Source organism: Leucoraja erinacea, chromosome 1 (genome assembly GCF_028641065.1).
Source record: "Leucoraja erinacea ecotype New England chromosome 1, Leri_hhj_1, whole genome shotgun sequence".
In the NCBI taxonomy this organism is placed as follows: domain Eukaryota; kingdom Metazoa; phylum Chordata; class Chondrichthyes; order Rajiformes; family Rajidae; genus Leucoraja; species Leucoraja erinaceus.
The window spans coordinates 27277471-27289516 of NC_073377.1; the positions used below are offsets into that span (position 1 = coordinate 27277471).

At 43.2% G+C, this 12046-nt stretch overlaps 1 protein-coding gene across 1 annotated transcript in view; it reads right to left on the reverse strand.

Moving 5' to 3' along the window:
* Window positions 1–1299: 1299 nt before the first annotated feature.
* Window positions 1300–12046, reverse strand: part of LOC129695076 (complement C1q tumor necrosis factor-related protein 3-like) — a 41715-nt gene continuing 30968 nt past the window's right edge. The window contains exon 6 of the mRNA XM_055631858.1: window positions 1300–1997. Coding sequence (XP_055487833.1) covers window positions 1838–1997 — 160 coding nt within the window. The 3' untranslated portion in view covers window positions 1300–1837. The remainder of the gene's footprint in view (window positions 1998–12046) is intronic.

Below are 12046 nucleotides of genomic sequence, written 5' to 3' on the forward strand. Positions count from 1 at the left end.
AATTGGCATGTATTATTTATAAGGCAACTGTGCAAAACAACGTTTTCAGCAGGACAGTCGCAATCTGTACTTATTCCACGTATATATTATCATAAGCGTGCATGAGTTTCCACTCAAGATTCTTCACAGTACGTAGTTGATATTAGCTTGATGAAATCAGCATTGAAAAGATAATAATTATTCAAAGTGGGTTCACTTAATTTACTAATCCCCCTTCGCTTTTATTGGTGCCTACCTTTTGGCAGCTAGACCTTTGACTGGTTCAGGTGGTAGCCTTTTTAATGTACAATTTCATTGTCATATGTCATCTACTCTCTGAAACTGTACAAATCATTCTGTTCATCACACAGCTTTATTTAAACAAGGTATTCACCTCATAAAGGCCTCTAAGTGCACAGTTTCAGCCTTGGAACATCTCTGCCCTAGACCACAAAAAATCACAGAGAATTGTAGATGTAACCCAGTCCAGCACCCAGACTAGACTTCCCACCATTTACACCGTTTGTACCATTTACACCACGCTGCCTCAGAAAAGCAACCAACAGAATCAAAAACATCCCACCCTGGTCATTCATTCTTCTCCCTATTCCTGCCCGGCAGAAAGTATTGTAGCTTGAAAGTACACCACCAAACTCAGGAACAGTTTCGTCTCTGTTACCAGGTCTCTGAATAGTCCTTCCACAAGCTAACGTGCTATCCGATTCACCTCTGCCCCATCGTGGACATTGGGCTTTGTTTATGGAGCTGATGCACTACAATGCTGAAAACTATATTCTGCACTCAGTATCTTTCCCTTCTCTTCAGCTATCGTGCTTCCCTTTACTCCATCCATTTGACTTGGTTGTATTTATGTCTGATCTTTTTAATGTGCAATTTCAGATCATTTATCACCTACTCTCTGAAACTGGGCACATAATTCTGCTCATCACATCTCACAACCTTGTTTAAACAAGGTTCATTTTCATTGTACCTCAGTACAGGTGACAATAATAAACCTAAACTTTCTCAAATAGATGCTCAGCTTCTCCTCAAAGAGGGTGAAATGCACAGCTTCAATAATTAATATCTGAGCATAATGGAAATATTCCTGGAATAATAAAACCATTCTCTTTGCCTGATGGGCGTAAACACAATATGCAATAAAATACATTAAAACCTGGCCGATCCTTTGTGTTAAACCATCAATATAAACTGAAAACTATACTTCAGATACAAGTCTAACAGGCTAAATGGTTCAAGGTTATCAGTATAACATCACTAGAGCATACACGGACATCAAAGAAAAAACAGAATATAAGTAATTAACTTTATTTGTTTTAATTGTGTCTCAATAGAAGATAAAGAATATAACAAAGGAATGAGAATGATAGTAACATAACTCATAATTAATCAAAACCCAATGGCATCTTGGATATAGATTTATTTGCTACCACTGTACAATTCCTATCATAAAAGATGTACAAATCAATCAACACTGGAATGCCACCAGTATGTGTACTTATCACATGTTAATTAAACTGCATTATAATGCTTCAGTTCTTCTTTTAATGTTGCCCCTGAAATAATCAATGTTCTCAACATATCTTGGTATGCAGTAGTTAAATGGACAAATGCTATTTGTCCTTACTTAAAATTTCTACATAGAGTACATTTTATTCATGCCATGTTTTAATAATCTGTCATTATTAATTCAGGTATGTCTTATTCGGGATGAAATATTGTAGCTCCCAACTCTCAATATTTTATTTAGAGACTGCACAATATTAGACGTGTTTCTGGACATACCCAACTTGTAACCATGTTTTACAATAGTGACACTCTTGTTTATTGGTGGTTGCTAGATACTCTCAAAGAGGAGGAAACCAGAAAACGTGCAGTATCTTTGATGGTCCCCATGCAGTGCTCCATTCCCCATCCGCAGCCACACTTCATCTCCTGTATCAAGCTTAAGAACTCCACTGTTCCCTGCTGTATCATGTTTTCCTTTCGATTCAGAACTAAAAGGTGAAAAACAATATGTCAATTATATTATAATTTACTTAAGGCCACCACATCAACAATACCATCTGTTCAAATAGGAAAACCATTCAAATAATGCTGATTAAAAGTATTTGCTTGCCGCGAGTGGCTGAAGCTCCGGTGGGCCGCAGGTCTGGCTCACCCACCGCGGATCCAGAGAAGCCGACTGGAGCGGGTCCCAAGGCTCATCTCTTGTTCGCCTTGAAGACTGGGAATTGGAATGTGGAGAGAGTCTGAAACAGAGGGCGGATAAGAGGGAGAAGGCCTCCTGGCAAAGCAAGCGCGAGGAGAAGGCCTCCCGGCGAGCCTCAACCATAACTCAACTGCAGGCATGGCTCACCCACCGCAAAACCTTGAACCTACCCAGAGAACCGGAGAGGAGGAGGACGGACTCAATGATGGCAGCAGAAACTGAACTAAAGGCCCGGTAAGAACCGGAGGGGGGGGGAGGGTGAGAAAGGATCACCCCGGGACAAGGGCTGAAGAGGGCCATGCAAGGAGAGGGACGATGGTTGGCGGGTTTACTGGAATTGAGGCGATGGCAGGAAAGGGGCTTTGTGGCCAGCTGCAGCTGGGACTGTAAAATTGCACCAAAAATGCTGCCTCTTGCAAATAGACTCAGTGCGATACTCTCTACATTCTGTACTAACTGATGATGGTGCTTTTGTATGGTACTCTTGCTGACCTATATGCAAAGAAAGTATTTCACTGTACCTTGGCACACCTGATAATAAAGAAATCATTCAACCATGAATTGGCTTGTAAATAGAATTTAGAATTACCTTTATTGTCATTCAGACCTTACGGTCTGAACGAAATTTCATGCCTGCAGTCATACATACAATAATACAATAATAAACAACAATAAACACAAATTAACATCCACCACAGTGAGTCCTCCAAGCACCTCCTCACTGTGGTGGAGGCAAAAATCTTAGGGCTGCAGTCACTTCCCTCCTCTTCTCCCTCTGCTCTGAGGCGATACCCTACCGGGCGATGGTACAGACAGTCCCGCGGCTCACCGAACCCCGCAAACGGGCCAGCTCGAACACCGCGGCCCGGGGTGGTCGAAGCTGCCGCCCTCCAGTCCAGAGGATGCAGCCGCTGGCCCGCGGCTGAACCCCGGACTCAGGTCACCGCCGCCAGAACGCCGTCCCAGCCACCGGAGCACCGTTCCAGCCCCTAGCCGGATCGCCCTCACGTAAGTGTCATTCCTCCCTCGAGCTGGGCCGCTCTGACGGGAGCGCCATACCACCCTCGAGCTGGGCCGCCCCAACGGGAGCACCACAGCCCCTCACGGGAGAGTCTCAGCCCCGCGCCAGGCCGCCCTCACGGGAGCGTCACAGCCCCTCACGGGAGCGCCATTCCAGCCCCGAGCCGGACCGCCCAGGGCAAGTCCTGACTGGCTCTGCCTCCGCAGTCTCGAGGTTGCCAGCTCCGCCATTAGGCCTCAGCGCAGACGGAGGCAGATAAGAGGGATACGACAAAAAAGTTGCATTCCCCCGAAGGGAGAGATAGCAAGCCCCGTTTCAACCCCCCCCCCCCCCCCCCCCTGCAACTGGATACTGGACTTAAACACAACCTAAAAACCAAAAAGGTTAACTAGACAAAATGAAAAAAAATTACACAAAAAAGTGAAAACAAACGGACTGCAGGCGAGCCGCTGCTGCCAGGGCAGCGCCGCATCTTCCGGAGAAAGGCATAGTTGGATTAGTTATATCAAAATTAGGAGATTATTTTCCATGTCAAAGTTTGTGGGAGATAAAGCAAATTAAAGGGAAGTTTGTACCTGTGTCTTGGAAAATGTACCATGCACACAATAGTGTATTCAAGGAGTCTGGAACTGTAAACGAGGCTAGTTTTTAATGGTGGAAGAATTTTGTTGGCAAAAGGTTACAATGTAAGAAAGAAATAATATAACATTTCACAGCATCCGTCATGACTGCCTAATATACTTTCCCACCTTTACTGGACGTAAAGTAGGAAGTGTAACAAGCACATTTCATGTTCCTGCATATGGAAAGGTGAAAATGACTCGTTAATTAGCTCGAGTGACGTTGGTTAAGACATAAAATTCACCAGGATATGAGGAGGATTTCAAATACTCACAAAGAAGGACATATAACACAGCACAGGAACAGGCTCCCTCACCCATAATGTCTGTGTCAAACATAACGCCAAATTAAAAAATGTTTCTTCTGTCAGCACATGATCCACATCCCTTCATTCCCCGCATCCAGGTGCCTATCTAAATGCCTCTAAAATGCCACCATTGTATCTACCTTCACCACAACCCCAGGCAGCACTTTCCAGCAGCCCACCATTCTCTGTGTAAAAAATACTTGCCCCGGACATCTCCTTTAAGATTTGAACTTCACTTTGAATATAATCTATATAATATATTATCTAAATGGTGGCCGATTGGGAAAGGGGGAGATGCAGCGAGACCTGGGTGTCATGGTACACCAGTCATTGAAGGTAGGCATGCAGGTGTAGCAGGCAGTAAAGAAAGCGAATGGTATGTTAGCTTTCATTGCAAAAGGATTTGAGTATAGGAGCAGAGAGGTTCTACTGCAGTTGTACAGGGTCTTGGTGAGACCACACCTGGAGTATTGCGTACAGTTTTGGTCTCCAAATCTGAGGAAGGACATTATTGCCATAGAGGGAGTGCAGAGACGGTTCACCAGGCTGATTCCTGGGATGTCAGGGCTGTCTTATGAAGAAAGACTGGATAGACTTGGTTTATACTCTCTAGAATTTAGAAGATTGAGAGGGGATCTTATAGAAACTTACAAAATTCTTAAGGGGTTGGACAGGCTAGATGCAGGAAGATTGTTCCCGATGTTAGAGAAGTCCAGGACAAGGGGTCACAGCTTAAGGATAAGGGGGAAATCCTTTAAAACCGAGATGAGAAGAACTTTTTTCACACAGAGAGTGGTGAATCTCTGGAACTCTCTGCCACAGAGGGTAGTTGAGGCCAGTTCATTGGCTATATTTAAGAGGGAGTTAGATGTGGCCCTTGTGGCTAAAGGGATCAGGGGGTATGGAGAGAAGGCAGGTACGGGATACTGAGTTGGATGATCAGCCATGATCATATTGAATGGCGGTGCAGACTCGAAGGGCCGAATGGCCTCCTCCTGCACCTAATTTCTATGTTTCTATGTTTCTATAATGGTAATGCAGCTTTAACATTCATTTGAAAGAGGACCCAATGACAGTGAATTCACCAGCACAGAATGCCATCATTATTGCACCGGAAAGTCAGCTTGGTTATTATGCTCACATTGCAAGCTGACATTCCATCGGGCAGGAAGAACACTGCATGGGTGAAGCAAGATGTTAGACTAAATGAGGGGAGCACAGAAAGGCACTCAAGAATGCAATGCTAACAGTAAAAATCCATAACCATGGAAAGGCTTTCTGGAATTAGCAGAGCAAAGTTGTGTTTTTCCCTGTTTCTCCTTGGTTCATGCAATTCCAAGCAGGCAACTTTTCTGGCAACTGCTAAACCAGCCTTGTGTGGCCAGTAACAGGAACAGATACAAACTGCTGGAGTAACTCAGCGGGTCAGACAGCATCTCTGGAGAAAAGGATGTTTTTCTCCAGATTTGCTGTCTGACCCACTGAGTTACTCCAGCTTTTTGCGTCTATCTTTGTTTTAAACCAGCATCCGCAGTTCCTTCCTACACAGTATCTGGAATAACTCTATTCAAGGAGCACAGACTGTAAGAGCATCAGTAAAACAGTGACATTCATAACATTGTAGGGCACAAAATGGACAGAGAAAAAAAATATTTGGGATTTTAAATCTAGAGAGAAATCAACCTTATTTGCTGAAAAAATAAGCTTTAGAACTTCTCAAATTATGGCAAAACTAATAATCAAGAGTGCCAGGCTTTAAGGGAATTTAAAATTAGTGCATTGGAAAAGATTACCTCATTCCTTCTACAGTGCCAGAACTCCACAAATCACCAGGGGGGTTTTTCTCGTTATTTAGTACTTTAGTCATCTTTAATTATTCTACATTGTATTAGTTTCCAGTTACTGCTTCTGTATTGGATTTTAAAAATTTAATTTACATCAAAACATCAATTAAAAAAAGGCATATGGGTGCACATTTAGTTGAAATTATATTGATATAATATGGAACATGAAATGATTCTCAATTCATTTTAAGGTTCAATTACACAGGAAAGTGGATAAGACAATCTGAAGTTCAGAAAATGTACCTACATTTATATTTTATTAAATCACCATTCAAAGAGAAGGAATATGTTTTGAATGATGAACAAAGACAATTTTGATATCACATAGAGAGCCTGCCTATTATTCAGATTGCTCCTATGCCCACATAGACTGGGAAACACATTCTGTAAATGGGCTAGATGGGTTGGAGTTTGTAAAATGTGTGCAGGATAGTTTTTTGCAGCAATACATAGAAGTACCTACTAGAGAAGGGGCGGTGCTGGACCTCCTGTTAGGAAATGAGACGGGTCAGGTGGCAGAGGTATGCGTTGGGGAACAGTTCGGGACCAGTGATCACAATACCATTAGTTTCAATATAATTACGGAGAGGGTCAGAACTGGACCTAGGGTTGAGATTTTTGATTGGAGAAAGGCTAACTTTGAGGAGATGCGAAAGGATTAAAAAAAAGTACATTGGGACAGTTTGTTTTATGGGAAAGATGTGGAAGAGAAATGGAGGACATTTAAAGATGAAATTTTAAGAGTACAGAATCTTTATGTCCCTGTTCGGTGGAAAGGAAATAGTAAAAATTGGAAAGAGCCATGGTTTTCAAGGGAAATTGGACACAGTTCAGAAAAAGAGAGAGATCTACAATAATTATAGGCAGCTTGGAGTAAATGAGGTGCTTGAGGAGTATAAAGAATGTAAAAAGAATCTTAAGAAAGAAATTAGAAAAGCTAAAAGAAGATATGAGGTTGCGTTGGCAAAGGTGAAAGTAAATCCAAAGGGTTTCTACAGCTATATTAATAGCAAAAGGATAACGAGGGATAAAGTTTGTCCATTAGAGAGTCAGAGTGGACAGCTATCTGCAGAGCCAAAAGAGATGGGGGAGATATTGAACAATTTCTTTTCTTCGGTATTCACCAAGGAGAAGGATATTGAATTATGTGAGGTAAGGGAAACAAGTAGAGTAGCTATGGAAACTATGAGGATCAAAGAAGAGGAAGTACTGACACTTTTGAGAAATATAAAAGTGGATAAGTCTCCAGGTCCGGACAGGATATTCCCTAGGACATTGAGAGAAGTTAGTGTAGAAATAGCAGGGGGTATGACAGAAATATTTCAAATGTCATTAGAAACAGGAATAGTGCCGGAGGATTGGCGTACTGCGCATGTTGTTCCATTGTTTAGAAAGGGGTCTAAGAGTAAACCTAGCAATTATAGACCTGTTAGTTTGATGTCAGTGGTGGGCAAATTAATGGAAAGGATACTTAGAGATAATATATATAAGCATCTGGATAAACAGGGTCTGATTAGGAACAGTCAACATGGATTTGTGCCTGGAAGGTCATGTTTGACTAATCTTCTTGAATGTTTTGAAGAGGTTACTCGGGAAATTGATGAGGGTAAAGCAGTGGATGTTGTATATATGGACTTCAGTAAGGCCTTTGACAAGGTTCCTCACGGAAGGTTTGTTAAGAAGGTTCAATTGTTGGGTATTAATGGTGGAGTAGCAAGATGGATTCAACAGTGGCTGAATGGGAGATGCCAGAGAGTAATGGTGGATGGTTGTTTGTCAGGTTGGAGGCCAGTGACTAGTGGGGTGCCACAGGGATCTGTGTTGGGTCCACTGTTGTTTGTCATGTACATCAATGATCTGGATGATGGTGTGGTAAATTGGATTAGTAAGTATGCAGATGATACTAAAATAGGTGGGGTTGTGGGTAATGAAGTAGATTTTCAAAGTCTACAGAGAGATTTATGCCAGTTGGAAGAGTGGGCTGAAAGATGGCAGATGGAGTTTAATGCTGATAAGTGTGAGGTGCTACATCTTGGCAGGTCAAATCAAAATAGGACGTACATGGTAAATGGTAGGGAATTGAAGAATGCAGGTGAACAGAGGGATCTGGGAATAACTGTGCACAGTTCCCTGAAAGTGGAATCTCATGTAGATAGGGTGGGAAAGAAAGCTTTTGGTGTGCTGGCCTTTATAAATCAGAGCATTGAGTATAGAAGTTGGGATGCAATGTTAAAATTGTACAAGGCATTGGTGAGGTCAATTCTGGAGTATGGAGTACAATTTTGGTCGCCCAATTATAGGAAGGATGTCAACAAAATAGAGAGAGTACAGAGGAGATTTACTAGAATGTTGCCTGGGTTTCAGCAACTAAGTTACAGAGAAAGGTTGAACAAGTTAGGGCTTTATTGTTTGGAGTGCAGAAGGTTAAGGGGGGACTTGATAGAGGTCTTTAAAATGATGAGAGTGATAGACAGAATTGACGTGGATAAGCTTTTCCCACTGAGAGTAGGGAAGATTCAAACAAGGGGACATGACTTGAGAATTAAGGGACAGAAGTTTAGGGGTAACATGAGGGGGAACTTCTTTACTCAGAGAGTGGTGGCTGTGTGGAATGAGCTTCCAGTGAAGGTGGTGGAGGCAGGTTCGTTTTTATCATTTAAAAATAAATTGGATAGTTATATGGACGGGAAAGGAATGGGGGGTTATGGTCTGAACGCAGGTATATGGGACTAGGGGAGAATATGTGTTCGGCACGAACTAGAAGGGTCGAGATGGCCTGTTTCCATGCTGTAATTGTTATATGGTTATATGGTTATATGTAAGAACTCTCTGAGATTTTTTGGGAACCTTAATTAAAGGCTTTCTGTTAAATTGGTATTTTTGTAATGCAATTTGATATAATTATATGGCAAAATCGAATCAAATTAATAATTAGTTGTATTAGCATTGAGCTTTGTTTATAGCCCCATTGTCATGTACAATTAACATGAACAATGCCATTTATGCATTTGTTTTGTTAAAACCAATAATTAGTTTAAGATGTATATATTTCTTCTGACATGTCACAGAAGCTGAATATTAAATGTTATGTGCTACATTTCATAAACCAGCTAAGAGTTCTGGCCTCTTGTAACTATACTTGAATGCTTCAGTTCAATTGTTCATCAGAAACAGATCTGAAACTCAATAGCATCACAGAATACCTAACCCACATGTTGATTCTGTGGGTGAATTTTAAGCAGTGCTGGCGAGTTTGAACAGTTATGCACATGCAGTATTAACTTGGGCAGCACGGTGTCGCAGCTGAAGAGTTGCTGCCTTACAGCGCCAGAGACCCAGGTTTGATCCCGACTACAGGGTTTGTATGCTCTCCCCGTGGCCTGCGTGGGTTTTCTCCGGGTGCTCCAGTTTCCTCCCACAATTGGCTTTGGCAAAAATTGCAAATTGTCCCTAGTGTGTGTAGGATAGTGCTAGTGCATAGGGATCGCTGGTCATCGTGAACTCGGTGGACCGAAGGGTCTATCTCCACAATTTATCTCTAAACTAAATTAAACTAAAAAAAAAAAAATTCAAGATATTGATATTTTTAATACTGACCACAAGCATTCCCCAATGTCAAAGAATGATCCAAATATGGGAAAATATTCCATTGCTAAGCTATATGCAAAGGTTGAGGGCATACAATAAATGATGCTTGAAATGGAATAAACATACATAACATTTAAGCAGAAAGCTTTGAACACTTTCTATTCGTACAAGAACATTAAATATGATGACAAATGAGAAGCAGCTTGCTTCTTTTCATTTCAATTCCTTATTGGCTTTCTGTTTACTTTTGATCTGCCATCAAAAGAGTGATCTTTAGATGCAACACTATCATGTGTATCTTGTGAACCTTATTTAGTTTGACATTATACCGCACAGATATGGACAGTCACCCAAAGAGACCTGCAAGAAGGATCACAACATTATGTAAGTCATCCATGGGGATTAAGGGTGGAGCGCATATTTTGCAACTATCAAAAAGAGATTAATGTTAAAAAAGAAAAGTTTGTTTTCAAAACCCTATTTGAAAAAAAACCTTGACGTGTTTCAAAGATGACAAGAATCTGGGTATCCACCTGCTGTCAGTGATTTTTTTGCTTGCTTATCACATCATTACCATCTGATAACTTTTATCAAGTTTGGTAGATGATTACATTCCCTTTTTCTTAAGTGTGTTTCATCACAGATCACGCAATTGACTAGCAACACACTTATGTACACTGTAGATTTGGATATTGTGGAATTGATTGTCATAGATAGAAAATAGTACATTGTAATGGCAATGATAATTGTAATGGTAAACTGATGTTGACAGTGCTTTCTATATATTATGTCCCTTTGCTTCTGTTGATCCATGAATTTTTTCTGCAGTATTTACAATAACAACATCAAACAGAATACTGAATTGCTAAAAGATGGAATGAAAGACACTTCAAGGGGAAATGAAATTTTAATGAGATTTTTAAACTCAAAGAAACCAGTGAACATATACACAAGGAAAAAAAAACTATTGTGTTGCTTGTTCAGAATAGCTTATCCTTCCCCAATGCAGAATTGTATATATAAAGCAGAGAGAATGGGGAATGTTGTAAAAACATTAATATCTCTGTCAACTTTCATCGACGGGAAAAATCCTCGGCACACACGCGGCAGAGGGGGGCTCTGAGCGAGGTGGCCAAAAATGACGTTCGTAGGTGGCGGCGTACTCTCGGAAACCACAGCACAGAAAGCCAAAACCGGTCAATAACAGAGTTTTAGTAATATAGTACATTGAAATGCAGTGACCATTTCCTCTGTGTAATAAAATATTCTTACTGCCAAGCTTTCGTCACTTTCTTCTAATATAGTGGTTCACATTATGTGTTGAGTTCAAATTATCATCAGGGTGGTGAATCTGTGGAATTCTTTGGGGGGGGGGAGGGAGGGTGGGAGGGGAGGAGGGGAGGAGGGGAGGGTTGTGTGTGTGTGTGGGGGGGGGTGGGGGTAAGAGGGGGGGAGGGGTTGGTGTGGTGGGAGCGAGGGTGTGAAGGAGGGTGTGTTGGGACGGAGGGATGTGGGAGAGGGCGGTGTGGGAGGGGTGGGGAGGAGGAATGTAGGGGGGGAGGGGGTGTGTTGGCAGGGGGGCGTGTGGGGGGAGGGGGTGTGTGTCGAAGGGATGGGTGTGTGTGTGTGGGGGGGTGTGGGCGGGGAGGGGGGGTGTGTGGGGCAGGGGGGTTTTGAGGTTGGAGGGGTGGTGTGGGCGTGGGGGTTGTGGGGTGAGGGGTGAGGAGATTGTGTGGGGTAGGGGGGGTGTGTGGGGAGGGGGGATCTTGTGGGGGGGAAAGGTGTGTGTTGGGGAGGGTTGAGCGGGGGAGGGGATTGTGGGGGGGGGGGTGTTTGTGGGGGGGAGGGGTGTGGGGTCGGGGGGGTTGTGGGGGGAAGGGGTGTGTAAGCAGGAGGGTTGTGGGGGGAGGGGGGGGTGTGGGCAAGCGGGGGAAGGGGGAGAGAGCTTGAAGAAAAGAACCATGTATCATGAGTGTATCATGGGGGAGGGGGTCAGGAGCCAGCGAGGGAGAGTCGAGAGGAAGGGGCTGGAGATGGTGGTGTGATGGGGACTCACAGCGGGCGCTGGTCGCTGGCTGTTCTCCTCCGCCGGGATCAGACTCTCCGCTTTCCATTTGACGACGTCGGCGACATCTCCGACTTCACGCCGGGCCGCTTCATGTCCATCCGAAAATTGTGTCCGGTTGGAGACCACCGCCGGCCATCCTCAGCTCCAGTAAAGACGCAATGGCGCAGGGAGGGGCGGACTGTCCCGGGGAGTGACAGGAAAAGAGAACAATCTGCACGGCACTGACTGGCAGGAGAGGAAATCGATCTGCCCACGCGCGGTTTTCAAGATTTTCAAACCTCGATAAATTTTACAATATACTACCGATCAGAACAAAACTTGTTGCACGCGCAGCACAGTAGAACGGCGAGTGAGCTGGCAAAAAATCGTAGTGCTATTGCGTACC